Source organism: Styela clava, chromosome 9 (assembly GCF_964204865.1).
Source record: "Styela clava chromosome 9, kaStyClav1.hap1.2, whole genome shotgun sequence".
Taxonomy (NCBI): Eukaryota; Metazoa; Chordata; class Ascidiacea; order Stolidobranchia; family Styelidae; genus Styela; species Styela clava.
Window position 1 is genome coordinate 10,485,682 of NC_135258.1, and position 17,850 is coordinate 10,503,531.

General features: G+C 33.6%; 1 protein-coding gene across 1 annotated transcript; it reads left to right on the forward strand.

The window, feature by feature from the left end:
- The first annotated feature begins 1,965 nt into the window (after positions 1-1,965).
- LOC120339601 (uncharacterized) lies at positions 1,966-13,231 on the forward strand. The gene is made up of 13 exons (XM_039407761.2): positions 1,966-3,348; positions 5,823-5,945; positions 6,112-6,254; positions 6,366-6,504; positions 7,160-7,307; positions 7,586-7,644; positions 8,493-8,643; positions 9,085-9,187; positions 11,135-11,289; positions 11,513-11,690; positions 11,764-11,951; positions 12,118-12,289; positions 12,421-13,231. The coding sequence occupies exons 1-13, from the start codon at positions 2,481-2,483 to the stop codon at positions 12,802-12,804; spliced, it is 2,811 nt and encodes a 936-aa protein (XP_039263695.2). The 5' UTR covers positions 1,966-2,480; the 3' UTR covers positions 12,805-13,231.
- Positions 13,232-17,850: the final 4,619 nt, after the last annotated feature.

A 17,850-nucleotide genomic window follows, 5' to 3' on the forward strand; every position in this document is an offset into this window, starting at 1 on the left:
CAACTATTAATCCAATGTTATATTGAAAATATCGTTTAAACGGATTAAAGACATAGGAATATTGAAGTATGAAATTGTAGGGAAAAGTAATTATTACCACCTTGTAACCCAAAATTATATATTTCATTTTATTTATAATAAACCGCAACCCGTAATTTTCGAAGTAACAATAAATTTTATTGGTGGCTTCGGAGCCACAGCGACGAAATAATATTTTTATATTCGTGAATTAAAATTGAATATATTTTTTGTATGAAATAAAAGCAGAAAATAATATATATACTGAGATTTTTCAATGTGATAGTGCCTTGCACAGTATATTTATATTTTTTAGTCAAAATATAGACTGTACATAATTAGTCGATATTGCCTTCTTATGCTAATCATTCCGGTATTGTCTCAATTTAATTTTCAAACTGGGCCACCCAGGCTTTACAGTTGAGCGGTGATTGAACATCTGCTCCTAAATAATGAAATAGTTTTGGTCGATGTTAGTCTGTCAATCTTCTTTCGGGAAAGGATAGAAGTTTTCAAAACATGAGGTAATGTTCGTATGGTGATTGTGTGTAGAGGTGGTGGCCTATAACGTGGCAGGTCTTGTTAGTTATTTTAAAGAACAATAGGGAGGATATTGTCACTTAAAATGAAAAACAATTACTGTGATACATGATTGAAAGAAAGACAATGGCGACTCATGTAAGTTTATTCAGTGGATATGCCCGATACTTCGTTTTAATTTCGCGTACACAACTATCAGTCGTTTGGCGATGGCAACCGAATATGTATGAATAGAACTAGACGTCTCCTACATGCGCATCTGTCCAAATAAGCGTCACAAACGTACTGTTAGGCAAAGTTGAGTGATAACTGTATTTTATGTGTACATTTGTGAAATGGCATTATGTTTCTTTGTGTTATATATATATACAAAATATCAATCTGTCCCGTTGAAATATCTTATTGATATGAAATGACGTTGTATCAAGTGGTAATGTAATGACAGTATAATTTTGATAAATTCAAGTATTTTTTTGAAAGACTCGTCAAGAAAAACGCATTCACCAATTGCGCAAATTTCTTATTATTTCTTTGGCCCCGAGTATTGTTTACCCCTTTGTTACTTGTTATAAACAAAGACAAATTTTATGAGTAATGTTTGTGGTAAAATGACCAGATGACGCAAAGCGCTTGAAAAGGGTTATGATGCGAGTTTTCATTCAATCGGATTGTCATTGGAGAAATATGTTTTCATGAAAAAATATGTTGTTGGATTGTTCCGGCACGCGTGCCGTATGCACGTCACTCAATTTAGTCTTCTTCAAGTTCGCATATGCTTTTTTATTCTGTAATGAAATTGATATAATTGTATTTTGTTAGAAGAGATTTTGTATAAATAAACGAAAAAGGTCTTCAATACAGTGAAAATTGGAAAATTTAATTTTAATTTTTTAAAAAAAGCAGTCAGGATTGCTGTTGTTCTACTGGCAATTCATTTGTCGTATGTACAATTACTATGAATGAACAAAGGGTAGTTTGGTAGATATTTGTTACTTTCCAGATTCTCTAATCTACATTGTGGGCATCAGGTGTAAAGGATATGGTATGCATTGTCGCTTAGTTTATCAGTTTGTTGGAAAGTTCTAACATAAATCTAACCGCATTGACGTATGACGCACGATTAATCTTTATTATGGCGAGAAATACGTTATCACTTTGTAGTTTGAAATAATTTTGAATCGGAAATGAATCAGGTAAACAAAATAGAGAAATGGATGTTTTTGCTTCAGCACATCCTCTTTTGTGTTTCATTGATAATTTCTGGTTAGTGACGACATTATCTGTTATTTACTAAACAGTAAAAGATCCGCCGTGTGTAAAAGAGGTGCGAGAATTTTAGGGTGAAAAAGGCAAGCGTGGGCAATTACAACTTTATGTCTAGTCCTAATTTTAGATTAGTCAGTCACGGTTCAAGCAAATTTCAATATAAGTTGATAAGTCAAGCCAACAAAATTTTATTTAGTAGTATTTGGCAACTTCTAAACGACTATAAAAATGTTGAGGATTTTCATCCAAAATTTCAATGCTTCCAATCACATTTTTTGTGAAATATCAAAAGAATTTTATGTGGGGGATGTCATATGCATATTATGGATTATAATATTTCGTGCTAGCGTTTCATACTTTCAATATGTCCTTATTTTATTGTATATTTATAATCTCAGTAAGTCAAAATGAATTTTACAATACAATACTAAAATTGAGTAAGTTAGTATTTGGCAATATATGTTCCAAGCGTACCGTACCAGTGTGTGTTATAGCGATATCTCGCAATGTATATTTAACTTATCCTAATTTTGTTTTCACAACATTGGCGGCGTTTTCAGTGATTTTTCTGCTTCCATGTAGACTTGTACTTAGTGATTTGCATCAACCGCAGGAAGATCGAACGAACTTCGAGTACGGACAAGTCACGCAACGTTATGTCGCTCAGCAGCCGCAGCGAAAACGCGGCAACTCAGCCCAACGCCGGGGATTGGGATGTACTTTCTTTGCATTCAGATGAGGACGAACTTGAAAGAAATTCTCATTTAAATGTTGGCAAGAGAGCTTCTGCTTCTTTTGATAAAGATAGTCAGGGTCATAAGTCACCCAGAAAATCTGGTAGAGACTCAGACCGCTCATTTTCACGTAAAGTATGGAAGGTTTTTAGAACTCAAAATTCAACTCCACCTGGTGGAAAAGTTTCTCCGCAAAACGATGAGAATAAACGAGGGGGTCCGAGCCCTGTGAGGAAAGCATTTTCTCGGAATCGAAGTGATGAAATAGCCATGAAAGCATTTCCAGATCATAGGGACAAGGTCACACCTTTATCAGAACACAAAACAGCTTCTATAAAATCAAATGAATATAACACGACACACTACTCGAACCCCGCATATATCCCATCCAGAGAAGACGAAGATTACAATAGTGTACGTGGAAGCAAACGACGGTCTTATGAAGCCCCAATATATTCGGTAAACTCGGCTGGGCGTCCGATTCCTATTACAATTGAGGAATCAGAAAACGAAGATGAAGATACGGACTATGATACTTCACCCGAAACCGCTGATTCGGATGATTCTCCGATGCCAACAGCGTCCAAAATATTTTTGCGATCGGGTTTTTGCTGCTGCAATGAAGACAATGACACAACTTTTACAGAAGCTGCTAAAGGGAAACTAGCTACCTGGTGGAGGCGAACATACAAACCAGATTCTAACGGAATATTCCTATGGCTATGCGTTGTTACAACAGCATTCTTATATAATATCTGGACTATACCACTACGAGCAACTTATTTATCAGGTACAAATCATGTGATATTTTCTACATTGAGTATTAATAATTCAATTTTGTTTAGCAAACGCTAAATTTCTTCAAGATGAGCTTATACGTGATCGGGGATGATGCATCTTAATTTTTTTTGCGTTCGGCAAGTCAATTCGTTTATACTGCAAAACTTGTGGCTTGTAACTTTAACCAGTAGACTACAAAAGATATGGAGGATTGTTTTTAGGTTATCAATTAAAAAGTTTGTTTTGTTAGGCCGAAACCCATTCAAATAGGCTTGCAAGACCGGCGGTCATCTACGACATTGATTAATATTGTCTATATATACTTTGACTTATTGTTTAATTTGCGATATTTTTTTGCTTATTTTATTTTAACAGTTTTCTGATCTGAATACAAGATTGTTGGGAAAATCCTTGCAAAAAAATAGAAAAATTGTGTCTTGTGTCCCCAGTATTATAAATGTCATTAACTATTAACCTGCTGCAGTCACGATTTGGGATTTATAACACTAATTTGCGAAATGCTGCAACTAATTGTTTATATAAATGCTGCGAATAGTGGAATAGCTTGTAAAATTTTCACTATAATTTTACTGCAATATTGCAGTAATAAGATGAAGGCACGAGGCCACAGTTAATTTGAACTATTCTGCAAATGATTTTTTTTGTGGCTGTACTATGGGTTGCTATTTATTCATATATATTTAACCCAAATAAATATATTTAGAGATTTTTCTCGTTACAAGAAAATCACGATTATAGTTAGTAAACAAGAACATTTTTGAATCAATATAAATTTGTAGTTTTTTGACTTGGCTAGACATTGAATGTAATGTTTTCTACTTTATTCCACAATCTCTAGAACGAGATAAAAATAGAATTCCGTTTCGACATTTCACGAAATTAATAAATTTTATTGTCTTCTGTCACGTTTGAAATTTGCTTACGAATTAGATTGTAAGAAACTTTTTCGGTTTTTGTCTATTAAATAAAATTAATGAAATTCAAATTTGCAAAATTAATTTAAACTGCGATAGTCCAGTTAATATCCAACTTTTAAGCAATTTATTAATACGGGGCAAACAAACAAAATCTAATTGATTTATTACTTCTTAACAACAAATCTATTGCATTAAGGTATTAAACAATGACGGGAATTTTTAAAAATTCAGCAAAAACTCCATTTGTCATTTTCTAAATTTATCATCGATTATATAAAATGTCCAATTCCATCCGTTATGTAACAGACCATGAATTGCCCAGTTTTCCACGGAAGGGAAGTGGCTGCTTTATAGAAGTAATGTTAAAGGTACATTTCATGTTTTCAACTACATGTCTTTTTGACCCCAAAATCTTTGACATCGCGCGCACGCGCCCTAACAACGGAATGAAAAAAAGCTCATCACGCCCATTTTTAAATTTGTTTATACAACGCACGTGTCGCTCCGTAACTAAGGTACATAGTAAAGATATATTGATACATATAGTATAAATTCACGGTAATTCAAAACTGTTGTAACATCAAATGAAATCAATATGATACCAATCCCCTTGTATGATCTAGTGTATATAGGCTGCTACATCTTTTATCCACATTTGGCCAAATCATCACATACTATATCGATTAAGTGTTTACATTTACCCAGCAAAGTGTGTTAATTTGTTTAAGGTTTTACGTAGTATGATAGGGTGATTATGCAATCTATCGTATGAAACGAAAATAAATGACTCAGAACTGCCCCACTTTTCACCACCCTCGGTGAATTCTTTTACGGGAGCGGGATGTTAAAGCACTTTCTCAGGGTTCTCACCTTACGTAATATCAATGCGAAGACATGTTTTGTGCCATATTCATATCTTGCTAACAATGGATGGCGCGTGACTTCAAAGAGAGTGGAGGTCAACAGATGCCTTATATATCCTATTAATAAAATATTTTTAAGAAACAAGAAAATTTGAAAATAGAAAAAGTTATTTAAAATATTTCAGTTTTTAAAATGTTGGAATAATCGTTTTGTTTCAATGTAATTCAGAAAATATTAGACACAATGTGGATCGTTTCGCTAAATTTTGTTATTGTTGATTTTATTGTTGTTTATATTATTGCAATACGACGCATTCAAATTTGTGATTGTAAAAAAATGAAAGAATTTTTAAGAAATTTTCCAATGTGTGCATAATTATATCGAGGAACGTTTCGAAGTTTTATTGCTATAGTTTGTATATCATAATACGAATATTAATTATTATCAACATATAGTTGAAACATATAGAATATATAGTTGAAAAAGCTTTTGCTATACCTGAAAATTTATCTGGACGAGTATTTTTTACAAATGATTATTTCTCATAATTTCTATATATTAACCAAAACTATTTGCTAATATTAGGGTTTGCCATGTAGAAATTAATATTTTAATTTTCAAACAAACACTCCTATGCTTCACGTTTTACAAAAATGAATTAAATGCCTTTTCCTATTTTCAGAAATACAATCATCATGGAAAGATATCTGGTTTACATTTGATGCACTGTGTGATCTTATTTTTGTTGTTGATATTTTCATCAAGTTCCGAACATGTTATATAAAAAGCGGAGTTTTTGTATCTGGTAAACTAATTCTTTTTTTCCTTAGATTGTAAAACTCTTAGAATAATTTTTGTTTGAAAATATGAATATCTTTTTATTTCCACTCGCTTTTGATCTGATTAAATCATGCAGACTAAATCCTATGAACATGACGAATTCTATTTTGACTCCTATTTTTTATTTTCAGATTTGCAGCAATTGAATCGTCATCATCGTAAAGAATGGACACTTTTTCTTGATATTCTTGCAATACTTCCTACAGATTTATTATTCATTCACAGCATAAATCCATACTTTCGTCTGAATCGACTATTTAAAATATATAGAGTTGTAAGTATTTGGTTTCTGAAATAGTTTAAAAATAGAAATTTTCTTTATATTTTTTGAAACCGACGGTATTTTATATCCATATTTTGTGATAAAGTATTCATAATTTTACAGTTCACTTTTTATCAATGTGGGGAGTTGAGCACGTGGATGCCAAACTTATGGAGAACACTCAATTTATTCCACGTATTTCTTGTGGTTATTCATTACAATGCCTGCTTTTATTACGCATTGTCGGAATCAAATGGGTTTGGTGAGTATTTGTTACTATTTTTAAGCACATGATTCATAATGGGATGTGGCCTTGATAGCTTTAGAGATATAGAAAATATTTTAAATGTCGTAGAAAAAAATGGCGCTCTGGTTAGTGGTCACCGAAGTTCAAATTTACGTGATCCGCAGTTGAGAAAGTAAGAAAGAGAAACAAAATATTGTAACGACACAACCGGGAAAAGTATTTTAAATCCAATAATCAGATTACAATTTACAATACGCCAGTTTCCTTTCTTCGAATTAATTATGTCTCTCCTCTTTATTTATTGAGTTCTCTTAATGTTAAATTTCCCATTGGTTTCTAATGATCATTTCGAATAAAATTACGAATGTACTGTAATCAATTCGACGAACAATTCTCTTTTCAAGCCATTCATTTCATTACAACTATGTATTTGTATGATATGAGTCACACACAGAAAAAATCTCGGGGATGCGTTCCTGGATGACAAATACTCATTTGAAAAGAAATATTATACTGTTGTGAACCCCCTTTCCATTCCATTTCCCTCTAAACATCGAGTAAGTTTGGGCGACACTGTACAACTGTAAAGCACACAAATATGTTATCAACATTCGTTGTTTTTCTTTTGTGATTGGCGTTGGTTCAGTACATTACAATTTTATTTACACAGGTACCACACTGACAAGTTGGCCGTACCCTGACCCAACGTACTTTCCAGAATATGCCACAATGTATCGCAAATATACATATTCTTTCTATTGGTGTATGGTTGGGCTTGGAATTGTAAACGATCGATACTTTCCGGAAACCAATTGGCAGTAAGTATATCCGGATCTCAAAATTTTGTAATATGCCCAGTTTTTCAAGAATAAAATGATAATGCAAAAGAATTGCACTCTGACCAATATACTGTGTCAAGATAAAAACCTGTTTTGATTGCTAGAATTCGCAGGGATCAAACTGTTATATAAACGACTATTCCTCCATTTTGTGCATGAAAATAAACCCATTAATACGTATTTGTTTTGATGTGGGGTAATGGTAAATCTCATTTCATAAACAATATTAAAACTTAACACCTTCATTTATTTTACAGATTCGTTTTTTCAATCTACTTACATCTGTTGGGAATGCTTTTTTTGGCAATATTTATTGGTAAGTATATGCGTTTAAAAGGAACAAACAAAATATGCTACATCTTCAAATATTTATTGTCTGTTGAAACTCTATCAATAATGAAATTTTAACTAATCACCATTCACTGCAAAAATATAATGGATAAAATGAATACATTAGTATAGAAGCTTTGGCTCTATACCAATATGGTGCATAAATCCTATCCTAAAGCGAATAATTTAAATAGCTAAACATAGCACCAGCTACGAAATAATTGTTTTTACTCTTGCTTTGCATCATATTGGGAAATAACAAGAAACTGTAATCAATATGTTTGCAGATTCAAGCCACATTACTTTACAAATAAGATAAATCATGTTGTATCAACGTTTCACTGAAGCATAACCATTCCCCTGAACCACATGATGTAATACATGCTTCGCATATTCCCTGAAACGCATGTGTTCAACACACTTTGCTAGAGGTGTCTTTCGTCATTGCTAATTTTGTGGTATTCCATCATTAGTTAGCCCCATTACTTTTAAAGTAGGGGTAACTTTGCTTTTATAGGTTCAGGTACGTTTTCAGTAGGTTTATCTGAGTATTACTATTCATAATTAAGTATTTAATATAAAAATAATCAACATTAAAACTGACTTATAATTGTATATAAAATGATTACATAAAAAAATGATCCTTTATTTGCCCACTCAATTAAAATTGACATTGTAATAATAGAATAGTATCGACATGAAAAGTTAGCGGTTGACACGAGTCATAAAACAATTCATTACAGCACTTTTACATTTCATTTCAAGACTGTATACTCTTAATTTAATTTCAGTTATTATTCATTTCACATTTATAATGTTCTGTTTGTTTCAAAGGTTTCATTACCGTACTGTTATTCGGAAAAACTTCTCCAAAGTTTGAGTTTGAAAAGATAATGCTGGACACAAGAGAATATATGAAACAACGAAAACTTCCCAGGGAATTGCAAACTAGAGTTCTACGTTTTTATCAGTATTCATGGGTGAAGTAAGTACGGAAAATAAACAGCAAATAATACAATATAAACAAGTCTTATGGAATTCGGTGATTGGTGTTTAAATTGCAATTCCAGTTAATAGAAACAGCTCTTGTGTTCTTAAAAGTTTCTAATATATATGGCTTGGTATTTAGTGTTGTACAAAAATTGAATGTACACTATTTTGGATTTTCATGACAATTTACGGTATCAAAGCGATAGTTCGTAGTTTTGAAACTTCATTTGTTTTGAAACATCATCAAATCTAAAAATAATCAAATTCATTCTGTATCCTTGTTAAAACTAACTTCGATTATAATACTTCATACTGAGCAGTTTTAATGTAGTGTTTCATATGCCGATTTATACACAAACACAGGTCGAAATTCCGTTTACAACTTTATGCTGTATTTAATAATATATACATTACTTTTTATTCATTTTTGTTTCAGTCAACAATTTCCGCATTTGGACGAGGGAAATATGCTACGATATCTTCCGGTGTCCGTTCGCCAGGAAATAGAATTACATTCCAACCTAACAGCTTTGAAACAGGTATTGTGACCTTTTGTTTTGAAAGTTACAAACGTGACCTAAAGGGTAATCTATCAGTATTTAATTCCTTGGCAACCCCAAAACAGTGAGACTTTTCTCATATTGTCTCCCCCGCAATGTCAAGATATTACGTAAAATTTAGATTTATTTACATTGATCCTGAAGTAATTTCCCAGAAATAATATAAAGTAAATAATCAGTGATAGATAAGTGAAAGAAAATCATATTTATTATCGAGATGATTTACGCACTACCGTACTGCAATTTATGGTTTCTCGTGTTTCGGCTTTGCGAAACCATCATAAAAAGTACTACACCACAGTATGACGTTTTGTGGCGCATTATCGGTTCAGCTGAGGTCAAGTTCACCCCTTTGATATTTAGGAAACGTGTATCGTATTTACAAAATCAACACAAATATATCAGAATAAATTATTTGCCCCAAACGTATTCGGGTATAAAAATATTATTTGAGAAAAAATCAGACAGGTCAATAACCCCTAATAGGTGTTCTAAGGCAGCTGTTCCAATACACTAATTGAAATAGGTGGGGCTGCGCTTAATGATGCAATTTTTATGGGGTCTGAAAGTCGGCAATTTATATGTTAAAAGTTTCTATATCATACTTCGAAGATCTCCACTAGACATCGCATCGCACATAGACGTCGCACCATAACATATAAACAATTTTTGAAATTTTAATAAGTTTTTATATATATTCTTTCCTTTGTATGCAAATTTTTTCAAATATCATATTAATCCCGCATGGAATGTCTGCGTTATTGTACTCATCGACCACCTACAATAGTATACAAATAATGCCAAAAGTCAATTTACATTTGCGTCATATCGATAATTATGTTTAAAACATAACATTTACAGTGAGCTGTGTCTCCTAAGATATAATCGCATTATATATTGATAAAACAGCAGACAAAGCCACTCGATTATAACAAATTTCAGTGTCAAACGTAACAGAAATATATGATAGCAGTAGTTCAATTAACACCCTGCGACATTTTTTGTATCGTTATTGCAACTATAAATTTATTGAAATATCACCTTGTATGGTTTGTATGTTCGATTTTTAAATAGTCCATGATTATATATCAAAATAAAGTTTCGCGACTTAAGAAAATACAAAAATTACGTCATAAATTAATCACAAGGTTCAAATAGACCAGCCATAAGAAACTAGCGAAATAGCATCACATTGTTTTTGGCCGCTACCGTCGAAAATCTGTAATTTAAGTCACCCAGAAAATCCAGATCTTAAAATGGTTTACGATAAGTAAACAAAACGTTTGTGGTTACGACGAGTTTTGTTTAGGCGTCTGATGAACATCCTGCAATGACAATATTACTTAAATGACCCTTAAAAAATGTCAACAAACTGTCGAGAAAACGCTTGAAAATATCAACCAATAAATCATAAAGAAACAGCAAACTCTTCCGATAGACATGAACAAATTTACTGGAAATACAATAATATATTTAATAATTTGAGTTTTACCGATGTGCAATTGAAAACAGTCATTCAATTTTGGAGTAATGATACTATTAATTCCTCTAAAATCCATAGCCTGTAACTATATATGACCTCAAACCAATAAAAATTACTGTAAACAGGGATTTATTTTCAGCAGTCATGTCTTATTGATATTCCAAATACTGTGTTTGGTAAAACTATATTGAGATATGAAAACGCTCTCGGCCCCACACTGTTTTGTAATATATTATACATTTAATTAGTATCGAGAATTTTACCAAGTATTTGCAAAATATTTTTGGGCCAATGCCTTGAAATTGCGAGAGTGTGAGACAAATTAACTCAACATTTATAGTTTGATTACCTGTAATATTCTATTAATTTGTATAATATTAAGTGAATTTCAGATTTATATGAAGTTAAAAATGCGATTGCCTATTGATACGTTTTCACTTTAGATTCCTAGTTTGGCGCGATGCGATTCTAACATCCTTCGAGATCTGGTGATGAGGCTGAAGAGATGCATGTACTTACCTGGACAATTTGTTTATAAATGTGGGGAGGTTGGCACTGAGATGTATATTGTCGGCGAAGGGATATTACAAGTTGTCAGGTTGATACTTTTTCATTTTAATAAATTTCAAATTTTTACCACTATTTGAGGCTGCTTTGATAACGCAACTGCCTCGTAAGGTGAAGAATGTTTATATGAAGGTATATGTCGCATTTTAGATTCCAACATGTCCCAGTTATTTGTTGTTGAAGACATCTTCACAACAAAACCCGTTCCAAAATCTCGTTATAAAATAAAAACTGAATACATATTTCTGTAACAGGGAAACGGATCCTGTAATATATTCACTCAGAGAAGGCGACGTTTTTGGAGAAATTGATTTATTCAACGCGTCGACTAAAAGACGAACGGCCGACGTGGTTTCGTATGGTTACTCCGAACTGTATGTATTGTCAAGCGAAGACGTGATGGAAACCCTAAAAAAGTATCCAAAATTTATGGTAAGAACCAGTTCTCAGATTTCATATATATATTTTCCTAAGACTGGTTTTCATACACTCGAATCTTTTACAGAACTTGGTGCATCAGCAAGAAAAGCGCCAGAGAAGCAACATGAAAGAATACAGAGCATATGGAGGGAAATATCAAGCTTTATCAACAGCAAGTATTCGAAGCCAAGCTGATTCAAAAATTTCTGCATCAAAAGTTCATTTTCACATGAACGGCGGTGTTCGTCGATCAGCTTCTTTACCAGGGAGCAGGTACATTTTTCAAAGTTTTCGTATGAATGAGAAACACAATTCGCTAGTACCTTGCAAAATTTACATTATACAAAGATATGTAATAAAAACATCCCTATGTACTCACCAGGTTTACAATATCAAATCATTTTATCTCATTTGTATATATTTTCTACTCCGTGTTTAGTCCTGATAGTGGAATACCGTCAACTCCAAGCATGGGACCTTCCTACACCAGTGAATCGCCTTCGAATTTGAATCCACAACAAGAAACACTGAAATCAGAACTGACAGATAAGATAACATCGCTGTACCAGGACCACATGAAATCACTCAAGGCATCCTTGGATGGAGTTTGGGTAAATTTATTTCCTAACCACTTACTCTTTTTTCCGGCATATATATATGGCAATATATTAGTCACCATAAGCTTTGAAATATCGTCCACATGTTTACGCCCTTCTCAAATTTGTCTGCTGTGCTTTTTCAGTACCAAGAGATATCGTACCTGCACCAGAGGCTAGACGACACAGAACAAGAGCGAGACGTAAAAGCGCGGGAAATTACTCATCTTCGTCGCCAACTAACGAAAGGTATTGCACAAGATATTGCTGTCAAAAAACAGGTGAATGAACAAATTGTGATTCAGGAAGAATCCACGCTCACAGAGTCAATGCCTACGGATAATAACAATTCTGTCGAACAATCAGTAAAAGCAGGTACTCAAAAACATGGTGATGATGCAATGCGTGTTGTTGACGAAGAGAAATCTACGTCGCCACAGAAAGTAATTCGATCTGTGAAAAGAATGGCCAGCGCTTTCGAGGCAGGGGTTCAACCTTTTGGGTCTGTATCGTCAGTTGATGACAGCTGAAACTGAAAGCCAGAAACTGGATACATTTTGTTTCTTCTGCCTGCGATGAAAACAGATATGCTTACGGCAGAAAGCATAAAACAATCAATAATATTTTCAAATTTTCATATAATATTGCATATTTACTAAATACATTCTTTATAAATTCATTGAAATAGACGTGTCATTATTTTTTCATTGTCGCAGCAGAATAGCAAGGAAGTCATAATTATGAATGTTTATCGTAGATGACTTTATCTAAAAGTGACAGTATTAGTGGCCACAAACTATCCTGAACGTTTTTATTTAATTTCACATTCGAGAATCGAATTAAGGTTAGCATAGACAAATAGTTTGTACTTCAGAACAACTTTTGTTACAAGGTACAACAGAAACACAAGGTCATTCATGAAATTTCGTACCCTTTGTTAGAGATGTTCTAGTCTATGATATATATATATTTTAAAAGGTTTTCAAAATTGTATGAATTTGAACAAAATCAACGGAAATATTTGCATACTACACCCCAATGGTGTCTATTTTATCACAATATGACTCAAGTTCAGAAAAAAATTTGGTTCCAACTTTTGTGGCCACTTTCCAATTTCGACTCCAGCTCTCAATTTACTACACTACATCATAACAAAATTTCGACATCCAAATCTTCTAGGCTGGCAAGAAATATTCTGTCTTAGTTGTAAATCTAGATTACGACTCCCATCTTATGTCTAAATTTTCAACCTTAGGCTCACAAAAGTTTAATACAATATTCTGACTTGAACGAAGATGGACTAAGGAACGCCAGTCACGATTTCAAAGAAACATCCTCTGTTGTATTGGCTTAACACAAAATATTATACATTCATCTTTTCCTACACTATTACAATTGAAGTGAATATAATGGAATTTGCAGATTTTGTTTTATTAGCTATTTTTCTACGACAGTACATATAATATATATCTTCTAGCAGCAATTGGTACCCGGTTATTTGGTTGTCAGCGGCCATCAGTCGATAGATTATGATCGCTCATATCTTGTCGGAAGTACCAAGCAGGGCGGTTCAAAACATGCAGCATCTAACTCCGGAACTTTGCATACTTTCCAATATCTTCGAAATTAGTTGAAGTCAGACACCAACAACCTTATTAAGACAAATTGCCTCTCGCAACCTAACAGAACATGCCGATATTCCATTAGGCATTTCATACATATCAATACGACAGATATTAAGATTAAACAATTCTCAGAGAAACTTTATGAGGCAAAAGGAAAGAAAATAGCCCAACCCCTATCTGATAGGGTGACCATACGTCCTCCTTCTGGAGGATTTGTGCTCCTTTTTCGTAAAAATTTTATGTCCCCCGAGGACGCTCTAAAAGGTCAAAATGTCCTCCTTTTTCCAAGGGATTAAATATTTAAAATTTATTCACGACATATTCAACATTTTTTGATGGGTTAAAAAAATTTAGTAAGTAAAAGTAAGTAAGCAATGCATTGATATGTCAATAAAACCTTGATAAACCTCGAATACAAAATAGGTTAGAAATACCTTAGTTAGGTTGTTATGACAAACCAGTTATTTCGTCCTCAACACCTCATTTCTAATCTACTAAAAAATTATAGCTCAGTTTTACGAACAGGTTAAATGTAGGAAATAAGTGTATATAAATTGATATAGGTTCAAGACGTTATTAGTTTCACTAAGTAATACATTTGTGGCAACAAATATTTCATTAGAGCTTTGCTAAATTATCATCCGTACTGGACGGCCTCAAAATAACGTTTGGTCATAAGGTAGACTATGTCAATTCCTGCAAAAGTCTATAAAAAAGCCTTTTCAATCCACATTCCAATGCAGTTTAAGAAATGACTGAGCTAACAACATTTTTGAGATGTCGTATCATCTTCCCGATCTTCAAAGTGCAATTTTTATACAACAAAAGATTATTGCTACCAGCATCATTGTGACACAACAATGACTATTTCCACGCTGCATATTGATATCTAAGGTTACACCACAATTATCATTTTCTATAACCATTCACAAAAGTAGCTTCTCTATTGTGAAGTTCTAATTGCGCTCCTAATCCAGTAATTTCAACCGTTGAACGGGGCTCAACTGGAGCTAGCACAATGACGTTTGAGGTTTGGCAGACACGCAAAAGTTTAAAACCACATCTCTAGGTTAAATGCATACTTGTTTATCACGTAAAAATCGTGTTGTTCTGCGATTATCTTCAGGTCATTTCATCTTGTTTTTAGCAATTTGTTGAATTTCGATTTTAGCTGTAAATTATGTCAGTAGACCCAGTACGTTATGCCGTCGTGGCCACGGCCCATGGGCCGTAGAAGAGTCACACCCCTGTAGTACTTGCGGCTACAGTTGCTCGTTGACAAAACGAGAATGCATTATTGCATTGTCGTTACTTCGTCTATTGTTATTTATATTTTTAATCCTAAATTATCTAGATATATAATAATATAGATATATAATGTATATCTCAGGCACATGTGAGATTTTGTTCTACCAAACGAGGTGTCCTCCTTTTCGGGTTTGGAAATATGGTCACCCTACCCTATCGCGAAATCCTGCAAAAGTATGTGAGGCGCTGAAAAGTGTCGCATGCTTATACAGTACACTTGAATGTACGACTGTTTCTCAGAAGTCAGAACACTTCATTAGTCAGTTAGTCAAGAGCATCACCAAGCGGGTCATTCGTTACGGAGACTCTGAAACTTTTGATTGAATGTTACCATTATCTTATCCATGATTTATACCTAAACACAACTACTAACTGACAAATAGCACTCAAAACCGGCTTGTGCAAAAGAAGTGTCTTAGCGGTCGCATTAATTTCAATTGTTACATCATCGTTCACTCATTGCTTCAAATCGGTCTATTTTTACGCCGAAAGTTCAATAAAGAATTTTCATTTTATAATAAAATTCTAATGCATACTATATTGAAAACAGAAACCTCACGAATAGGATTCTAATAACATTTCTGTAAATCCAGTTGATGGGGTTCTGATCAGCGATATTCATAATAGCCATAAGTTAAATAGAATTTATAGCAATCTAATCCAAAAATGGGATAACCGTAAATCATATTTTTTTTTCACTTCTATTAGTAAAATATTTTTGACCCTGCCATAAATTCATCAATAAAAAATTAGTAATTACAATTGTTGAAAGATGGCACTGGCTGCCCGAACTATGGAAATTTAGATACACGCTATTAATAGAAATTCAATCGGTTGTGGGCGCTCGAGTGCGGTCTTAAACTACCATTGAATTTTCATTTTTTCTTTCCGTATCGTCGCTCATTCGCAATCGCCTGCTGACGGCAACGTTGTTGTCATTTCACGCTAATGTGAGCAGCGTAATTCAACTTTTGTGTCAGCTCGGTTATCCCACGCTCGGTGTTGGTTTTTCTCACCTGCGACAGCGATGTATATACGTAATTAATCGGATAAAAATAAGCGACTCTGGGCCTGAGCAAATAATTTAATATATCGTTTTGGCGATAGATTAGCTTCAAGCACGAATAAATCAATTTAAATAATCTGTCAGACGTGGCACATAAAGATATGTGTTTAATAGGCGCGGGCTATTATAGCGTTGTATTTGGTCGGTGGAGATTATATAGCTATTAGAAATTTTATTTGGGCATTTCATTTCGAATGAAAATGGGGTAGTAGAAGAAGGGTATGTACTTCATGCCTCGTATGTAGAGTTAATCCTAAACAAGTAGGTAAAATGAGTGTTCTCACTGGCGACATTTAGTACTGAATCACGAGATTTTATATACGTCAAACCTATGATAATGGATGTTTCGTGGTTTTCGTGGTCTTATCACTGAATAGAGCGAGGCGATGTAGCTTATTCAAATACTGTTTGTTAGGGCTTGGAGAATAAAATATCATTTTTACCGCGAAATTATCTGTGCGAAGAAAGGAAGAGTGTATCAGGCATGTGATTTTATTGGATATTAAACTTTCGGTGAGATTTCATAGGCGAATTGTTTTGCGATAGTTTTACTTATTCGCATTGTTGCATATTGTAGGCGTTATGTTACTTGTACTACTTTTGTTTATTACCGTATTTTTGTTTAGGGAAATGCGCTTAAAAAATTTGTAGCGTGAGATTTTTTTCGTATTCTGTGCGTCTGATAAGTGTTATTAAATTCCCTGAAATGCGGAGAAATAAAATCTTCATCGCGCAAAAACCCTGGCTGCATGTCAAATATTCACCAAAATATTCATGGTAAATTTCTTTCCAATTGTCATTAATATATACACTGGTCAGTTCTAGTGACCACAAGTACATTCCGGCTAAGTAAACTCTATGAAGTTGGGCTAAATGCACGTCGGAATTTTCAAGAAAAACAAGGACAAATACCAACATGTATACTCCTTTCGTTCCTCGAAAGATTGAAGTGCTTATATCCCGACGAACTTGAGTACGGTACGTGGGCGAAAGCGACACTTCAAAAGATTCCAAGAGGCGGCGAAGCTGATAAATAAATTGAAGTTTTAATCAATGTTTTCCTACACTTTGAGGAATCACATACACACTTAAGTGCATTTTCTAGTAATCCAATTTTTATGTAAGTGACGAATAAACCTCGCAGTTTAGCGACTATACGAGTTTATCAAGTTTGGATAGTGTAAGCCATACGATTTTATGTGATGTTACATTTATAGTGTAAATTTTGGATTCCCAATATGAAAGTTTGTTTTCAAATTGCATTAAACTCCTTGGTTGGTGTCGAATATTTCTGCGCTCCACTCACCTCCGTCTGCCTTGTTCTCACGGTTATTCAGGGTTTTCAGCTAAATACAAATGACAAACTGAATTTCTTCTGTCAGTTTGTTTATGGTTGCTTGTTTACGATACAGCAGATATGGCCATGCTCGTGTATTGCCTATATTTTGTAATATTTGCAATACAAATTTTTTTTTGACTATATTGTTTGTGTAGCATACATATATGTGCTGTTAGCTACGCCATACTATATTTAAAATACCGGGCTAAGTTTCGTATTCTAGTTAACGTTATAAACG